Below are 19220 nucleotides of genomic sequence, written 5' to 3'. Positions count from 1 at the left end.
CCCTACTCCATACAGTATTCATTTTATTACATGGCCCACCCCAACTCGATAATAAATATGAAATATGTCACCGCTCAGGAAAAAAATAAATAAAAAGGAGTCAAACACGCGCGGATTTCTATTGACCGTTGTTATGGTGTCATTAACAAGAAAAAAATGTATTCCTTAAGAAGGAAATTATAGGTGAAAATTTCGGTCAACTGGCACAATTAATTTAACACCCAGTTAACATACGAGCCATGTAATAAAACTCCTTATATGATCAGTGCAGTCCAACTAGGCCAAATAATGTTGAGCGTGCAATTCAGCTATGTTCCAAGCAAGAAAGCTTGGTTGCATGACATTCATGTACGAAAACCTGCCTGTATGATTGCTTGTCATGAAGAATCGTTAAAAGTTTTCACCATTCGAGCGAACTGTAGTGCCAAGTGTTATCTCATTGAATCACGTGAATAACGTGTAAGTGTTCAGGTCACCAAGAAACACCAGACGGTCGTTGGTCATTCGGCACAAAGGCTTCAGCGCCAGTCAGCCTGAATTGGTGCCCCGCTGGGCTGCAATCGAGTCTGGATCTTCTGATGAGCCGTGCTTAGAGCTGAGTGCCGCGGTGGCGTCCCGGCGGCCGTCGGCATCTCATTGACCGGAGCCCGCATACCAGGCGACCCTGAACGAGCGGGAGACCACCGCCGGCATGGCGGCGCGGCGCCCCGCCGTGGCTGTCGGCGGGCGGACAGGCCCTCTGGAGATGGTGACTGGCTGAGCCTATCTGGTCGTGCGTTGGGTCCGACTTTGAGACTGTTCTTCTGCTGTCTGTATGGGTGGTCCGTATTCTGCATCTGATGAGTTGTCTTCTATCTAAAACAGTTTTGCTGGTCTCAAAGTGCCTGAAGCTGTCCGAAGCTGCTCGCTTTACGGAGCTTCCCGGTCTTGCATTGTCGCTCTCCAACTCTGAGGTGTCGACTTGTCTGCTGTCCGGTGTTGCTCGTTGTCCGGGTCTGTAGCTCTCGGTCGCCTCGGCCTGTCCTTGCGATGACCGGCCTGCTGATCCGCCTCTCCCACCCGCCTCTCTGACCCGCCTGTCCTGCCCGCCTCTCTGACCCGGCCGGCTGACCCGCCTCTCTGACCCGGTCGGCTGACCCGCCGCCAGCCCTGCCGGCTGACCCGCCGCCAGCCCGGCCGGCTGATGCTCCCGTTGTCTGGCCGTCAACAGGTGGGCCGGCGGCCGGCCGGCGAGCCGCTCCTCCAGGTAGCCGCGTCAGAAGCATCGATCATCGTACGGCCGGCACCGCGAAGCCGGCGGTCCCGGCCGGCGGCGGCCGCTGCCGCCCGCTATCGACCCGGCGGCTGCGAGCTGCGGCAGCTCTCTCCGCGAGCTGCGCCGCTGCTCAGTGCATCCCGGCGGGCGCCGCCGCCGACAGCTCGGCCCGTCGCCGCCGACGGCGCGCGAGCAGACGCACGCCGCCGCCGACGCCGGCGCGGCTCAGAGGGCTGACCGCCGGCGAGGTGTGCGCTCTGCGCCCGGTGGGTGCTGGCCGGTGTCCTGCGGTCTGCGTGGCCGGTAGTGTGCGTGTGGGAGGTCAGTGGTGTGGCACGTAGCGCGAGGAGTGAGTGAGCGAGGGAAATCGTGTGGGAATTGGTGCCAAATCCGTGTGATGACCTCGTGACGCGTTTGGTCGCACTCTTCCATTCGTGACTCCGGCGGTCGCGATCGTCACCGGAAACCCACCCACTCTTCTCACTCGGACCCACGACTCCAACCTCCGGAACCGGGCAGAGCTCGATGGTGGCGCTCCACCCCACTCTCGCAGTCGTCCGTGTCGATCGTTGGTCCGCGCCGACCGAGCTGCTTCAAAGAGCGACCACAAGCTACACGGAGCCACGACGGCGACGGAGTCGAACGATAACGGCACTGCCGAATGAGCACCCTGTGGAGACGGGCGGACACCGCCGCTCCGCCTGCGAACCAGTCGTCACTGTGGTTCAGTCTTCACCGCTCTTGATTGCCGGTGTTGTCGCTCACTCAGGGCTGGTTGCGAGGCACTCACCACCATGAATCGCTGCAGTTTTGGTTCGCAAACTACGAGTAATGTGACAGTTACGCGACTTCTGTTGGCACTTTGGTCGTGAAATTATTAGAATATTTCACGTTTTATGTGGCCCTAAATAGCAATGAAGCCTCCCATTTCGGAACGCACGATAAAAGTTCATGGTGCTACATAAGCCATGTGGCGATACGTGCTACTTTATCACTCCTTTTCTTCCATTGATTTTCAGAGCATCGCAATCTGCTCAGATTCATCTAAAACGGAATAGAGTAAATAAACACAGCTTTTATCTACCCAGTAGGGCTTATGCTCTACTGCTAAGTAGGCCCAGGCACGATCGCACCGAAAATCACAAGCAACTAACAAAACAACATATAGGTAGAACAAAAACACAGAGGTAACAGATGCCAAGCAGCAGCTAAGTCAACGTTATATTCTTATCCTTAAAACATTTCCCTTCCTTTCATGATTTCCTTTCTTCCTTCCGTTTAGGTTATACGTGCCATTTAAACTGAAATTACCACTACCAACTATTTGAATGCAATCCTTCGCGATAGGTTATAGATCAATAAACGTACTATGTGTGCCAGTGCTTCAAATTCATGGGACATGAGGAGATCTAAAAGTTCCGATCAGACCAGGAAATAGCCACAGTGCCAGCATCCTATGTCTCAGACCGTCCCTCAGTCCTTGCCGCTGAGTGTTCCAGCACTTCCCTATAAGTATGTAGGAACATTTCTTCATCAGAAGTCCCATCGTTATTCAATCACTCCCATCGTTATCTGGAAATCCCATCATGGCGCTGGCGGAGCCATCATGTCGCGCTGAGGAGCCGTCTTCGTCCGGGGGGCGCGCTCCTTACCGCTCCTACCCACCAATGAATAGACGATTAATGGAGGCACCTGCATGGTCTCTGGCACACACTACATCAGCAGCCGCATTAGACGCAGTCTGTGGATCTAGCTTACCTATGGCAGGCAGCCAAGAAAAGAATACAGACCGTCGCTGCTCAAAAAGATGATTTCTCATGTTGCTGGTCATTTGTTTGTTTTCTTGATTGTTAAAGGGCAAACAATATTATCGTTTTACTTTCCGGAAGCATACATACATATTGCGAACGCGAACATAGCTACAAAGATACAGCGCAATTTATAAACAATTGTTGTTTTTTAGAAAATGGTCCTGCTAAATTTGCGCGCCATCCTAAAATACTGCCCTGTGTGGTTGTGCTGCAACTATCCTCCCACTTCTCTCGTCATCTGTCCCCGGCAGGCATTCCCCTCCGTCTCCAACACGCCGGTACCGCCCCCGTCGTTATTGGGCTCAGCTCGGGATGTCCCGGGGTTCCGTAAGCTGGTCGGACCGGCAGCTGGAGCTCAGCTGATTGTCGGCACCACTGACCAGTCGGCCGACCGGTCGGCTGACCATTGATCGAACCAGAGCGCGCGGTGTGTCCGACACCGCGGACACAGTACCGGTGTAGGTACAGCACAGTTAAACACAGTACCAGCACAGTATCAGCATTGCACTAGAACAGTATAAATAGCGCTGGCAGAGCACATGGCCAGCACCAGCACAGCACTGGTGCCAAAACTCGGGAGCAATACCAGCACATGGACAGCCCGGTGCTGATGCCAGTACCAGCAGCAATGCAGTGCCGGAACCGCTACCAGTACCATCACAGCACCAGCACAATACCATGACAGCACCAGCACCAACACCACACCAGCCGCCGTTGTTTGTACATCGGTCAGCCCATCTGATCGATGACTGATGTCCCATTAGCCAATGACGGAGACGCGTGCCACCGTCACGTGCGCTACCACATGCAAACATTTTCTTTCCGTAAATTAACTGCTGGTTGCTCAGTATCTTATCGCCATAAGATACGCTGCTGGTGTCATAAGTTATTGCAATGAATGGAGCATTTTGTTATCACGTTTCCCAGCTTTTGACACTGATTTTAAATAGCTTTCCTTCCAATGACCACTTAGTCAAAGCTTATTTGGACGAGATAATCTGCAAAGGTAAATCTATGTAACTGGTCGTTTGAAATTTTAAATCCCCTTGTTTTGAGGTTCTCCCAAAGAAACAAATCGGAGCAATAAATAATTAAAATGTTTGATATGCCATTTTAATCAGAATGAACTTTATTTAGTAATTTTTATCCTTTATCAGTACGGATGGTGCATATAACATTACATAACCGTGATGTCATGGCATCAATTTAGCCTCCTGCGGGCTGATGGAACGAGTCAGCTATTAAATGAGTCCGAGTTTCCTGTGACAGTGACAGATCCGAGTTTTATCGGCTTACAAAGAATCCCGTAATGTGTCCGACGGTGTCTGGCTGTAAAAAGGTCGTTAAAGGAACGTGTGAATAGAAGTTAGCCTTGTAAAGCTTTATGTGAACTATATTTAGATAGCTAAAAACCAGATAGCCGTGGATACTTAGACAGGTTCCCACTGATGCTCCTTGTCTCAACTGTTAAGCATTCTTTTGCACACACGGGCAATTATGGTTAGAGGTGATTTTTTTCAGACATTATCCGAACCTATCCATTACGCATGCATGTGAACATTCCCTTGATTTCGGAGCACTTAATTTCACAGAACTCGGTTTCAGACACGATCGCTTATTGGAGCGGTGAAACCCCGGATGCAAGCATAAAAGATCACACTAAATGAAACTTTGGAAATATTTCTCATAACGCTTGATCAACTCATCTATTCAACCATCACCTGAACTATGCGACGAACCAAGGCAAGAGCGCGTTGAACAGTCGATCCGAGACTCGACCGAATCGACGACTGTTGAAGACCAACCGATCGACGTGACGAAGTGCCAGCGGGTCTATCGTGACGCCCGTGACTGGTCCGTGACGACCGGTCCGTGACGCTCGGGCCGCGGGCCGTGACGTGACCGTGGCGCGCGAGCGGCCAGGGCGCCGGCCGTGCGCCGGCCCGGGGCGCCCATGGGAGCGGGGCGCGAGGCCGAGGCGCCGCTAGCGCGGGACTATGTGTGCCACCATTTCGACAGTGGGCGGCTCGTTCGATGTGGACCTTCTTCTGCACCTGGTCCGTCTGCCCAACCGGGTCTGGCGCCGTGATAGAATGTCCAGGTAAGCATCATGTCATCAGTGGTAGAAGCCATATATGTCGGATGTCGGAACTATGTCGGATTAAACACAGGTTAATTCTATTGCTCCTTTTTGCTCCTCGATCAGGAAAAGATAGCCTACTTTTATATCGAAATCGCAATAGCTTGAAGCTGTGCAGTTATCCTCAAGTCCTTAGAGAAGTCACTGGATGCCATAAGGAAGCGAAACCGCATCCCAGCATGGGGGACTGCCGAGCGCTGACGGCGGCGGTGCAGTGTAACTGATGGGTGTACTGTACTGCGGCACAGTATAGCTCGCAGGCGTACTGTACTGCGGCACAGTATAGCTCGCAGGCGTACTGTACTGCGGCACAGTATAGGGTAGTGTGGGGTAATTTGAACATATTTTTACGTCTTCTCCGTTGTACCAAATTCCAGCTCAACCCTGGATGAAGAAAAACTGTTTTAGTAGCGCATGTGTCACTTGCTTTCACCATGCAAGCCTCATTTTTGGACGAGCCGAGCATACCTTGAAAAGCATAGCATCACTTCTCCACCAAGTCACGGTGTGTTCAAATTGCCCCACCGTGGGGTAATTTGAACATACTGCCTTTATCTGCCATAAAAACGATAGTCTCGCCAGCACCGATGTTGTTTGACCCATAAACGAATAGGCAGAGCAATTCTAAACATAGCTTCATTTGAAAAAGCAGCACAACAACAAAAATAACAGTTGCAGAGTATCAATATCTGCACGCTGCACACCGGTCAGTTGACAGAATTCGCCTCTCTTCAATGAACAGAACGTCTATCATCTCCGTTCGATAAAAACCCTACCAAACCTTACTTCATCTGTTATAGTGGTGCCAATCGGAACCTGGACATTCGGAGTTTCGATTCTTTATATTGTCCAATTCGGAATTGATTGCACAAAGGTATAGTAGTCTGGACAACATTGGACGATAGCCTGCCACACTTACGCATTTTCATCAAGTAATCGTGCGTAGCATTGATTGGCGAATGGAAAGCTTGTTAAGCTCTCAATATAATGAACACCTTTCGGCTGGTAAAATTACATGATAAGCAATATAAATGGCGGTTTTGAGTGTTGATAGCTGCATAATTTTCGGACATATTTGGACAAATAATTGATTTTAACATTTTTGGGACGGAAAATCAACGAAAATGCCGGACATCAGACGGATATTAGACGTAAATTTTCTAAAACTGGCATCACTTATCTGCTACTGCTTTGGGTCGAAAATATTGGCAAAAAAACTGGGAGCGTTGTTTTTTCGGAGCTATCCCTGTCTTCATTGAAATTCTCACACTGTGTTCAAATTACCCCACGCTAAAAGTTATTTTGCCATTTTTAAAAACAGGATTCAAAAGCAAATTTCTTGGATTGAAGGCACTAATTAGGTCATTGTACAACAAAAGCCGTTGCGTATTAGGCGCTAGCAATGCAAGATTTTGCGCTGCAATGAAGTTGCAATGAAGTGTTGTTAGGCGTTTTTCCTTGCGAAATTGATTTTTTTACACTGTGCGTCAACATCTACATTCCCTGAAACTTTAAACCCCGTTCATATGATAGCCCTTTTGGTTACGATAATTTCTCTCATTGGTCTTATTGTCATGCCACTTATGGATTTTCCGTAATTTTGTGTTATTCACACTATGTTCAAATTGCCCCACATGTTCAAATTACCCCACCCTACCCTAGCTCGCAGGCGTACTGTACTGCGGCACAGTATAGCTCGCAGGCGTACTGTACTGCGGCACAGTATAGCTCGCAGGCGTACTGTACTGCGGCACAGTATAGCTCGCAGGCGTACTGTACTGCGGCACAGTATACCTCGCAGGCGTACTGTACTGCGGCACAGTCTAGCTCGCAGGCGTACTGTACTGCGGCACAGTATACCTCGCAGGCGTACTGTACTGCGGCACAGTATACCTCGCAGGCGTACTGTACTGCGGCACAGTATAGCTCGCATGCGTACTGTACTGCGGCACAGTATAGCTCGCAGGCGTACTGTACTGCGGCACAGTATAGCTCGCAGGCGTACTGTACTGCGGCACAGTATACCTCGCAGGCGTACTGCACTGCGGCACAGTATAACTCGCAGGCGTACTGTACTGCGGCACAGTATACCTCGCAGGCGTACTGTACTGCGGCACAGCATACCTTGCATGCATCCACATATCGCTTTGTCCCAGAGCGCCGCGCAGTCTCGCCAACCGTGCCTGGCAAAACTGAGCGCTTACCTACTATACCACGAAAAAGACAAAGATCCCATTCCTCAGTCAGTCGTGTGGCGGGAAGCGCCACCCAAGACAACATTCCAACCTCCGGCCTTGTTGGAACGTCCTGTGTCGTCCGGTTCCCAGCTGCTCAGTACCAGGGGACGGTTTGGATCGGGCGTCACATCCCTGGTCCGTTTGGCACGCCGAGGCCCTCGCGCTGGCACTCGCCAATGTTTAGACTGCCGAGCTCATAGAACGGATAAGCAGAAGTCAGATTGCGATGTTAGTATGAGTTTGCTTGTTCAACAGCTGTCGGTGCTTATGTGCTCGCGTGTTTATGCGCACTTGCACTTGTTTGATTATAAGAGGCGTTGAGATTTTGTAGCCAGTCAGCCTTTGTTTGAACATTGCGAGGATAATTAGCATGCTTTCAGATCTAAGTATGGTCATTTGAACAAAGATAGAATCATGAAGATTCTCCCAGCATTCGCTACAGAGGAGCACACCTATTTCGTCATTATTTGCAAGCAGCTCTACAGTCTAGCCATTGTGGTGTCTTTTCCGGCTCTAATTGCATCTGCGCTTCTGCCATCCTCTGTAAGAGTGTTTTAGGGCAGGACAATGATACTGGAGGAGGGAAAATGAAGGTATTTGACCGCTCTCCATGCATGTTGGGACAACTGACTGGTTTTATCCTATAGTAACGATATTCTACTTTCAGCCCCATTGCTTTCGTTAGCATTATTCTACTTGTCGTGGGGTAACAATAGCGCTAAAACGGTTCATATGTGAGTACGGAAAGTACTAACTGCATGCTATTCTTAGCACCTTTTAAAGTTTAGCACCGCTAGGGTACTGAAAATTGGTCTAGCAGGTGTAGGGTACTACAATTAGTACACGGGTGCTAAACAAATATGGGTACTTATATTAGCACCTCGATACTAAACTAGATCTCAGTTAAGTGCGAATAAAATGCTTAGCTTAGCACCGCTAGGGTACTGAAAATTAGTCAATTGAAAAGTACCTCTATGGTGCTAAACTTTTTTTACATATACTGAGACCAAGGCCAGACTGAATACTGAATAGTGATCACTTGATTGATGCAACCACCAAAGTAGTCCAGATTAACCCTATTCCTGGCGGGCTCCGCCGGGACAAGAAACTGGCGGGGGGGGGCGATTCGGCCCCCCCCCCTGAGATCTCGAGAACGAAGCAAGATAGCGACAAGCGGTAAACGGCATCGGATACGCATGGACAAGGTCTACAATTTTTACTAAGGTCATTTTCAGGTCAGGTCAAAGATGACGTCACAGGGGTCGAAAAAGTCAAAATGGCGGCGCTAGATATGGAGAGAGTTTTTCTCGAATAACTTTCGAATTAGTCAAGATAGGAACAAACTAAGGGCATCATCGTGATCCTCTCGTCAATCCGCATCGAATGATATATATGTTGACCTCGAAAGGTCAAGGTCAAAGGTTGACCTCAGGTCACGTGACCTCGAGGTCATCATGTATATCATTCGATGCGTCTTGACGAGCTGAACACAATGAGACCATCCACGCGTCTGTATCTTGTTCCTGTACGGAGTTATTGGCCAAAAACCTTTGGTGACCTTTGATGACGTCACATGACCTCACAGCTGCCCAACAGCAAAACAGACCTCAAGGTAGTGAAGGTTGATCGTATATGAAGTCATGTATGGTATATGGAGCCATTCCGACCCGTTTTAGTGGTAAAAACAGGGAGTTGATTTTTCCCCCATTGACTTATAATGGGGAGGTCGCGAAACTGACCTGACCTTAGGTCACCGATATCAAAATTCCGAGATATACAAATTGCACATACTGGTACCCTAACTAAAGCCTGAAGAGAAGAAATTGATCGGTCAAAAACTCTAGCTCTGGCGTGATTGCAAACTTTTCTGAGGTAGGGTCACCAAACCGCCTCTGGTGACCTGACCTGAGGTCAGATCAACTCAAAATTTTCAGACATGTTGCGTAGAAGCCTTTTAGGAAAAGTCAGAAAATTTGAGCTTCCTAGCTCAACGCGTTTGGGAGAAATAACCAAAAAACCTCAGGGGGGGCTCCTGAGGCCCCCCCCCCCGCCAGGAATAGGGTTAAACCAGTGAGAGTGACGCGTCGCCAGGTGCAATTTGGACCCAGCCTGTGTGGCGCGAAACCATAACGATGGAGCATGAGTGATCGGCTAGCTAATTTATGAGATCTAAAACAAGACTTACTCATCCCACTAAATGAGAATGAACACATCCCAATCTCTTGTGTCTTTTTATTGCATAGCCAGTTGACAGATGCCACGATGATGTCAATACAATTCGCGTTGCCTATGCTGCTAAACGATCCCCCAAAGAACAGGAAAAAATGTGTTTCCCTTACTTTCGGTGCACTCAGCATGGGCCTACGACACTTTAGAGGTAACTTCACTTAATGTGGCTAGTTTTGTCTATATTCAGTTTGTACTTGCGCTTCAGTGTTGTATATTCTATGTTGCGTTTGAGATGAATGATGATTATTTAGCTTTCAAAGCCTAGAGGCTGTACAAGTGAAAACACAGTAACTTGATGACATGCTTTTGTCAAAACATTTTACAATGAAATCCGATTAAGTCGGAGACTTTGAAGCCATAGAATGTAAACAGTTCACCGTCCAGGGAATAGAGCCACCAGTCACCAGAGCTGGACCGTGAGCACCAGCGCTGAAGCCCCTTCAAAATGTTTTGACAGTCTGTATGTGCTCCCGAACACAGCAGCAAAGGCATGACCGTAGGATTGTCCGAAGTCCGGCCAACGAACTCAAGTACGTGTCGGGGACGGCAATGACCGCCTGTAAACATGTCCACTCATTGGCTAACTGCTAGCGGCTCCAAGACGTGCTGTCGATGGCGCTTCACTGCCCGCCGTCCATCAGTCGTCCGCGGAAGCAGGTTTACGTCACAGTCGGCGCCCCCCCCCCCCCTGGGTGGGTGGGGGTCGGCATTGATTGCCACCTGGCGTCACTAGGCTACCGGCCCGACGACCGTCGCGCACGTGGCCAATCAATGAGCGGCTCGCCAAGCCGCCAGTGGCACTCATTGTGGGCGCGCCACCCTCAAAGGGCGCCAGCGGTCGCGCGCGCGTGTCTTCACTCACATCGCGGTCATGGCCAGGCGCAGGAAGAAGAAAAATGGCGGATACAAGTAAGCTCCTTCGGGGTGGGCGCGGCGCGGTGCCCGTGACGTCATCGCTGTAATTCCATGTGATGGGACTTGTCAACAGTGTGTTAGTATAGGGATGTGTTGATTCAATGCGTTGTGATCATGTCACATTTGTGAAAGTAAATAAGGCCAATGCTGTTTTTATCTTTCAATTTCGCAAGGTCACATTGTGACTTTGTTACTTATTGTTTATCTATTGTTCACTGTTATTTGCCTATGTTTATCCTGGTGAAGACTAAAACATCATTTATGCATTTTAAAGTAGGTAGATTTTTACGTACAAATATGTAAGTGCTGTTTTGGTTATGATCCAGTGCGAATGACATTTTAAACTGTGAGCATTTAAAGTATGCGATCAGTGCCAAAAACATTGCACCTCATCACGGAAAAAACTCACCTTTGTTAGTTCACTTTCAGTAAGCAATATGCACCCATGTATGCACGAAATTCTGAAATTTATTCCACCTATGTGAGCCTGTAATGCTAGAAATCGTTCCAAACTAATGCTCCCGTGATTTGGATATCCGTTCCAAGCTACAGTAGTGTGCACCTGTGACAAGCCCTCCCGCCACTGCAAGCCTGTGATGCTGGTTTCCATTCCGCCACTGTGTGTCATCCCTAGTCTGCTGTGGACTGACGTTGCGGGATCGTTACCCCCTGTAAAGCCGACTGTCGTGGTCGGGTGGGTTCGCTCTCTGACACGAGTAGGCAGTTTGTCCTCGATGCATTAGTTGCCCTGTCTCTTAGTCGCCCTTTGTAGTATTTTTGCAATGATATGATGTTCATTAGCACGCCATATTTCTGTACAATATACGGAAAACCTGTGTAGAAATATTTTACCTCGTTATTTTATATCATTACCGAAAGAAACCTTGGCCACTATTTTGGTTATCGGAGACACGATGACATAATAGATAATGCCAGGCAGGCTTTGGTTACCGTGCAGCATTTGTTTGAGGTTGGCACCCCTGCAGTCAACTATCGAGCTTTGAAGACAAAGAACTTCCGGGAACTCATACAACATGAACTAAGTCTCATCACTCACTAAATCATTTATAAAACGGAAGTGCTGGTCTGCTGTGCTTTGCATAGTCATCCGCGAAGACATGTACAAGTAGGTACATTATTTACAATGAGGTGCAAACTATCGTTCAGTGACGTTTCGTAACCATCCATCCTTTTGAAAGGGAATTATATGTAAAGTCTTTGGTTAGCACACCCTTTAGCAAATACATTTTCGTGTTTACCAACCCATTTTCTTTTGACTAGTGAGTGAACGCTGTAAGTATGTCTATATTGAACCCCTGTTCGTCTTTATAGCCCGTTCATAGCCTCCACACAGGCCCCCTGTCTGCCACCCGTTCCTCATGCCCTGACACACCCAGTCCGTCACCGCCCGGCCGCCCCGCCCCCACGGACACACCCTTCCCCCTACCCCTCCCCCGGCGACATCGACGCCCGGGTCACGGGTACGGCGACGACCCGTCGGCACGCCCCCCCCCCCCTGTCGGAAGCGACGAGCGGTCCCGCCCCAAGCGGCGCCGACCCGTCCATGCGCGCCAGTGTTGTGCACGTTATGACGACTGGCTCCGGGCAACAAGACACCGACCCCCGCCAAACATACCTGGTACAGCGGTCGGTGCGGAATACGAACCGCGGCAAAGTATTCGGATTCTGGGAAAAGAAGAGGGCGGGGTCATTTGCTGAAACGGAAAACTACATGAAACATGTTCTTTTATTGTGGCTCTTTATCCTCAAAATATGCTTGATCAGGTGTGGGCTTGTCATTTAAAATAATAATGAGAACAATAAGAAGATAGTTTGCGCATTATATTCATTATTTAAGTCATGTTTGCCATCCGTGGTCATCACTAACAAATGTAAACAACCTGGTTTGAAGATGCGAGAACCATCAGCATTTTTAACCCGGCAGGCGGTGGGCCTCCCGGCCACCTTCCGCGCGGGGGTATTTTTTGCCCCCCCCCCCATATCTCCGAAACTACAGGACGGATCCGGAAAATTCAAACAGCTTTCGATAGCACTGTCAAATTTGTCGAAAGGAACCAAATTTCATTGACCTCGGGGTCATTGATGACGTCACAGATCAGGTCAAAGATAAAATGTTTCACCGTTCACGGGTCTTCTAGGGAAAGCGCTATAACACCGAGTAAAACGCATTTTGTCGAAAATCAGCGATAGGGCGCCAGTTGTCTAGTGTCTACTACATATGTTGCTCTTAGAGGTCACTGGTCATACCAGGCCAGGTCACAGGTCAGGTCACAGGTCAGGTCACCAAGGGTCACCACATGAACCCAACTTTACTAAGGTTGTGCGATGCATGTTTTATGGCCAATTTTTCATTTCCAACTCAATGGTGTTGGTTATAAGACCATCAGGTACGTTTTAGGTCACTTTCTGGTGGAGGTCAGGTCAAGGTCAGGTAAAAAGGTCAAATTTCAAAGTTGTTAGTTTTGCATAAAATGGGTATTGATTCGATGCAGCTCGTCATGGGGAGTCTAATGGTGGTCTTTTTTTTTGCGCTACGAGGTCTAGAATTGCTAAAAATTGAGTTTGAAAATTTGACGTCATCATTTTTGAACAGTTTTTTCGCTATAACTTGGCTAAAAAAAGAGGCATTGATCTCAAATTTGGTATGTAGATAGAAGGTGGTAGACACTATCACATATATTCCGTTTTTTAACTTCAACAACTTTTTGGATTTTTCGGCTAAATTATATTTAAAAAATCTATTTTTTTATTTTTGGGGGTCAAAATCCATCAATGTAAAAAATCCAAGATACCACCAGTTTTGTAGCCCTGTTAATTCTACACCTTTTATGTCTGAAACATTTTCTGTAGCTCTAAAGCCTGACAGCTCTTCCCGCGAAACCTTTTTTTTGGGTCGAAAATGGCAGAAATGACGTCACTCTGACGTCATTAGCGGCCAACCTATTATAGCCTTTGGAAAAAATTGGTCACAATGTGCAATAGCTATTCATGGGAGGGTACTGAAAGTTTGGTGACGATCGGCGCAGCGGTTCTGGAGAAATATCGAAAAACTAAAGGGGGGCAAAAAATGCCCCCCCCCCCCCCACCACCACCTGGAAGGTTAAAGGGACCCTCCCACCTTAACATTAGTTTTGAGTTGAGATAGCCAAGTTTGCGGCCAGGCTCAGAAACCACCATTTATCCTGGTCGCAACCCCCGCAGCTTTATGGTGTTCAAGAAATTTCTTCCCTTTTTTGCAGGGTGGGACCAGCGTGGTCCCTATCTCTTAACCATTACGGGAATCTGATGACGTCATCAGGCTTTCGAACGTCCGTTAAATGTTTGACTAAAACGTTTTGTAGCACGCGGTGGTATATGCTGCTTTGCGCGCAACAAATGCCGCACTTTCAAATAAAGTCGCTAGGAACAGCGGAGATCCCAAAAAGTAAACAAAAGTAAAAGTCTAATATCTTGAAAACCGGTGAATATTTTTCGATGCAATTTGGTAGATATTCGTTTTTCCTCTTTCTGAACCGAGCGACATCACTTTCATGCCAATTCATTAACTTTTTTGAAGGTGGGAGGGTCCCTTTAATGTTTTACATCTCTTGCGTCATATGAGACGGAACTCGTTATCATAGAAAAGTCAGAAGTGGTAGTCTGTCGTGCGAATTTGTTCGGGAGCCTTACCCCCTGTGTTTTCTGTTTCAGGTCACTGCCAAAGGCCAACCTTCACGAAGATGATGGCGGCGGCGGCCACACGCAGGTGCAAGTCAGCAACTTCGAGCCCATTCCTCACGAGCACGACTTTTGTGAGCGTGTCGTCATCAATGTGAGTACTGGAAGTCGCGCAAATGTTATCAAACTGTCGTCTCTCACTGCTAAGTGCTAATGAATGGCAAGTGCCCTCAATATCCCTCAATATTTCAAAAGAATGCATCCAGGAAAAGTTATAACAAATGTTGATGTGTGATTGATTCGTAAAATGCTATTTATTCTTATCATGTGGTCTTGATGTCATAGGCGCGGGAACGGGGGAGGAGGGCGGCAGTGGGGGTAGCTTGCCCCACGCCACGACTCTGGAACCGTGGGGGCGATGCCCCCACGGTTATGGGCGCTGGTATGGGGGCGCTGCCCCCACAACTTTCCATAGGGCAAGGAACCGTCGTTGCAACTTATCTTTCCCAAAATAGAGGTTATGGGTCACAAAGAAAAAATGAATTGAAGAAAACATAAAAGTGAAAATTCCTTTCTTTTCTTGGCTTGGCAGCTCATGTGGCAGCATTAAACCTTTATTCCAGGTTACCAAAAAGGTAGTTCCTTGGCTTAGCTGAGACGCAATAGCCGTTTTCACGACAGACTATCCGGCAAATGAACCTAATTTGACCAAATCTGCACCTAATCTCTTTTACAGCAAATATCTTCATTTTAGGAGTTTATTTCAGTGTTTTAATCGATGATACTCTCTGATAATATGACAAAGCAGGCATATAGGTAAGCAATTAGCGCAATAGCAGATAGCTACTAAGAGATACACTGAACCTAATTTGACCAAATCTGCGCCTAATCTGCACCAAATTTGCACCAAATGTGTACCAGATGGCTGTCGTGAAAACGGCTAATACCTCCTTTTTTTGCCCAAGTTTTCGTTTTGTTTCTTTCGTTGAAAAGGCCAGGGTGTGAAAAATAGTGGCCTAAAACAGGTTTGAAAAATAGATTTTGGGGTAGGGGAGAGTGGGGCAAAGCGGCCACCCGGGGCAAAGCGGCCACCCATCGTTTTAGCCCTTCATAGCTGGCGTCAGTTCCAATTTATGGTTTCCAATTATACTTCTCTTCACGGTCGTTCGAATGAGCCAGACCGGGGTTTCAGGCCCATCACCATTGCTCTGTGAAACACGGAAAAGCATTTCTTGCCAGGTTACCAACTATGTTTACAATTTTTAAATGTTATGTTATTCCATAACCGTTTGGAATTTTTATAAGCGTTCTTGTCCATGCATTGCATGGTTATCGTACATGTATTCTACCAATTTTAGTGTTTTTTACCCCACTAATAGCTAAGCTGGAATATTTTTGTCTCGGACGGTATGCGCGGGGCAAAGTGGCCGGGGCAAAGCGGCCACCCCTCAATTGGCCATAAATTGTTTCCATCTGGATAAAAACATTATTTATATTTAAATGTGTCATCATGCTTTGATCTTGGCCACTTTTCAGTTGCAAGTGTTACCAAATAATGGAATTAAATGTTTTTTAATGAAAATCCTTTCTTTGTTTACCTACAGGTGGAAGATGATAAAGTAAACATCCATCCTCGCTTAAACCTTGTCACCATCAAAATACCCTAGTCGTACATGAGGCAACTATTTTGTTTCTCATATCGGGACTTGAGAAGACGCCGGTGGCCGCTTTGCCCCAGGGTATGGGGCAAAGTGGCCAATATGCATAGGCTTAAAGCTTTGTCAATATCTTCCATATGTGAACGCCTTTGGAAATAAAACACAGTTGAAATAAAAGGCAACTTAATAGGGATCACATTGGTATAGAAAGAATCTTTCCAAGTTCAAAAATCAAGCGTTGGCATCGTGAGAAGCGTTAGGGTGGCCGCTTTGCCCCACCCTCCCCTACCCTAGGTTGATCTCTATTATGGATGACAGTGAAAAGTTGCAGGTGTGCCCACTGCCCCTCCCCCCCCCCCCCAGCCTGAAAGAAGTTCCCGCGCCACCATGCTTGATGTCGAAGTTCCTGTCAAAGAATTCGTTCAATGTTCAGCATGGATTGGAAAAGCTACAGCCATATTGACCAGGCCGCTTACATTCCCTTCAAATAAACGTCGTCGTCGTTGAGCTACCGGTTTACATTGACTCCAAATAAACGTCTAAGGCAGAGGCCGAACAGGATTCTGCCACGACTCCGCTGCCTCACAAAGCAGCCATACAACAGCTGATCTCGTGACACAAAGTTAGCAAGAAATAGTGCAATCCCTTTACTGTCTCGCAGCATTTTGGAACCGTTACTTTGGCGCCTATTTTATGTTCAAAATAGGATAAAAAAGCATAGGGATGGCTTAGTCCTGATGCCTTGCCCTGTCCCATTTCAGATCTCTTTGTGGCCCAACTGGGCACTATTTCAGGCCAGAGCTGTGACCCTTGTTTGACCCCTTTTCAGGTCAGACCTGTCACCATCTAAGATCAATCCTGATGTTGTGCCCTGTCTTATTTTAGGTCTGTGTGAGGTCAGACCTGACACTGTTTTAGGTAAATTCTCTTGCCATTTTCTGTCCCCTTTCAGGTCAACTCTCACGCCAAGTCATGTCCCATTTCAGGTCAGCCCTGACGCCATGCACTGTCTCATGGTAGGTCAACTCTCATGCCACGCGCTTCCCCATTTCAGGTCAGCCCTGATACCCTGTCCTTTTCCATTTCAGGTCAGTGGCCTGCGGTTCGAGACGCAGCTGCGCACCCTGCACCAGTTTCCTGACACCCTGCTCGGGGATCCCGCCCGGAGAATCCGCTACTTCGACCCGCTCCGGAACGAGTACTTCTTCGATCGAAACCGAACTAGGTCAGTTGGAGTAAAAAGGGGTCAGATGGAGGTCAGACAGGCCAGACGGATGCTCGCAATTTCTTTCATTTTTTTGCATGCACATTTCACAGGTAGTATTATAATGTCAAACTGAGAAAATGTCCGCATTTAAAGCTGAGGTCTGTTTGCACCTCATACAAATGTTGTTAGATCACAGCGTCATGACATCAAGCAAACTGCAAAGTGCCAAAGTATGGGTGTCTAAAAAAAAACGCTGGGCTACTCTCACATGGCTCAGAGTCTGGGCAGAAATTCTGCCAGGACACATAAGCTGGCGCATTCAGTCGTTTGGCATCCTTCCGATCTCCCGTCCAAGTTTGCTCATTGGCCTCATCATTAATATGACATGACGAACAGCGCAACACGTGCTACTTGGTGAAGCCTTGGCAAGCTAGCCAAGCAAATCCATCGGTAGCCCATGAGTGCCGGAATAACAGTGTAAGTGCTCTATGAAATTTATTTAATTGTTTCCTTGCTACAAACAATTTGCTTAAAATGAAGTAATCGTCTGCAAATATCTTAGGATAACACGGAAATTTTCATTCCCTGTAAAGTTGGTAATAAGCCAATATTTTTACTTTAGATATTATTTTTGCTACTCACTTTTAATTCTTTTCACCCCGCCTTTGTTCGCTTCAGGCTGCAATTAGCTGCCTTCCACTTCCTTTGTGCTAATCCCGTTTACTATGAGAATTCTTTTCCGGCGGCGGAATCACGACAGTTTGAGCGGACGATAAAATTCCACTCATTGCCTGGAATTCCACTGAACGTCAGAATGCACAGCTCGAATCATCGTCTAGCGCTTCCGTCAATAGAGGGACCAGACTGGCTTCGCAGCGGGTAGCGCTCCAGTGCCGTATATACGGCTGGACAGGCAGACGGACGCGGTGCCTCCCGACCAATGGCAAACGGGTTCCGGGAGTTATTTCCGGTGCCGGAAGCACTTCCGGTCTCCCGCCGCCCTCTTCCTCACGGGGACGCTAATTAGGCCAAGTGCTGCCAAAGGATCCTAATGATCTGGCATTCACAAAAGGACGTCGGTTCCTATGCGTGGTACTGTAAGAGATGAACAAATATTACAAAAGCGAATGTGTCTATGAGACACCTCATATAACAATTGTGAGCGTGTAAACGGGAATTGATAAATCAATAACGCGTTCATCTATCTGTAATGATAGTAGATGTAATTTAAAGATTCGTGTACTAGATCGATAGTGCATACTCATGCAAATGTTTTGCTCTCACAATCAAATGTTATGCCTTTGAAATCATGAATCTGCATGAAATAAATTAACCTATCTCCTGGCTGCTTGCTATTACAATCAAGCGCACAAAGACAAAATCATTTGGACCGACACACGATAACAGGCGCGGGGTACGGTAGTAAAATCGCTATCAATTTTTAAGACTGCAATAACAGTAGTTAGAATGTCCAGTTCTAGTCGTGCCGGCACTGTGTTGCTGAGGAGGGCCAGACATTGATGGTCCGCAGCCTGCCTACAGCCAGTCCAGCGACATTTAAAGCTTGATTGCTTTTATGATGGCAGTGACTGAGCAAATTGTTCGATTATTGGGTGCTAGTGACAGCTTATTGATGCGTAACATGATGTCGATTCTTTGCAGTCTGAACTACATACGTAGGGGAAGTTGGGGGAACGCCGAAGACTTTTTTCTGACGCCCGTAGCACGCAAGGTAGACAACATAAGCTATTCTTGTTGGCGTCATTCGAGAGGCCAGTCTTTTGCCTTTCAAACATACCGGGCGCATTTGATGAATTCGCATACCGTTAAGCGCACAAACTAAAAATATCAAAGAAGTGACTTTTTCGGCGTTGCCCCGGACTGCGGGGAAAGCCGAAAATGGGAGAAATGATCTACGGGGAATGCCGACCTTGATGTTTTGCCATTTTATCTCAAACTTTATCCAGAATTGATCAAAGCTGACACGCGTTTTAAGAGCTTGAGGACGCGGTGCACACTGGAAGTTATAATTGTGTGATATAATAAGAACATGCCAGGTAAATCATTCCTTATAGGTAACAGGCCGTTGT

At 47.6% G+C, this 19220-nt stretch overlaps 1 protein-coding gene and 1 long non-coding RNA gene across 8 annotated transcripts in view; one reads left to right on the top strand and one right to left on the bottom strand.

Annotated features, from left to right (window-relative positions):
- LOC122363782 (potassium voltage-gated channel protein Shaker-like) overlaps positions 1-19220 on the top strand; it is an 82305-nt gene that overhangs the window by 47017 nt on the left and 16068 nt on the right. For 5 of the 7 annotated variants that reach the window (XM_043333430.1, XM_043333429.1, XM_043333424.1 and 2 more), the window contains exons 2-3: positions 14299-14419; positions 17012-17148. In XM_043333430.1, coding sequence (XP_043189365.1) covers positions 14299-14419; positions 17012-17148 — 258 coding nt within the window. Of the gene's footprint in view, positions 1-4668; positions 5168-14298; positions 14420-17011; positions 17149-19220 lie in introns of those variants that run through there. The other 2 variants (XM_043333426.1, XM_043333425.1) reach the window with 2 other exon arrangements.
- The window catches only part of LOC122363784, a 65404-nt gene that overhangs the window by 45613 nt on the left and 571 nt on the right, over positions 1-19220 (bottom strand). Inside the window, exon 2 of the long non-coding RNA XR_006253426.1 lies at positions 12224-12273. This is a non-coding gene — a long non-coding RNA (uncharacterized LOC122363784). The remainder of the gene's footprint in view (positions 1-12223; positions 12274-19220) is intronic.

The sequence above is a fragment of the Amphibalanus amphitrite genome, unplaced genomic scaffold, assembly GCF_019059575.1.
Source record: "Amphibalanus amphitrite isolate SeventyFive unplaced genomic scaffold, NRLGWU_Aamphi_draft 000639F_arrow, whole genome shotgun sequence".
NCBI classification, from domain to species: Eukaryota; Metazoa; Arthropoda; class Thecostraca; order Balanomorpha; family Balanidae; genus Amphibalanus; species Amphibalanus amphitrite.
Note: the sequence above shows the minus strand (reverse complement) of the source record. Positions and strands in the feature narration are given on the sequence as shown.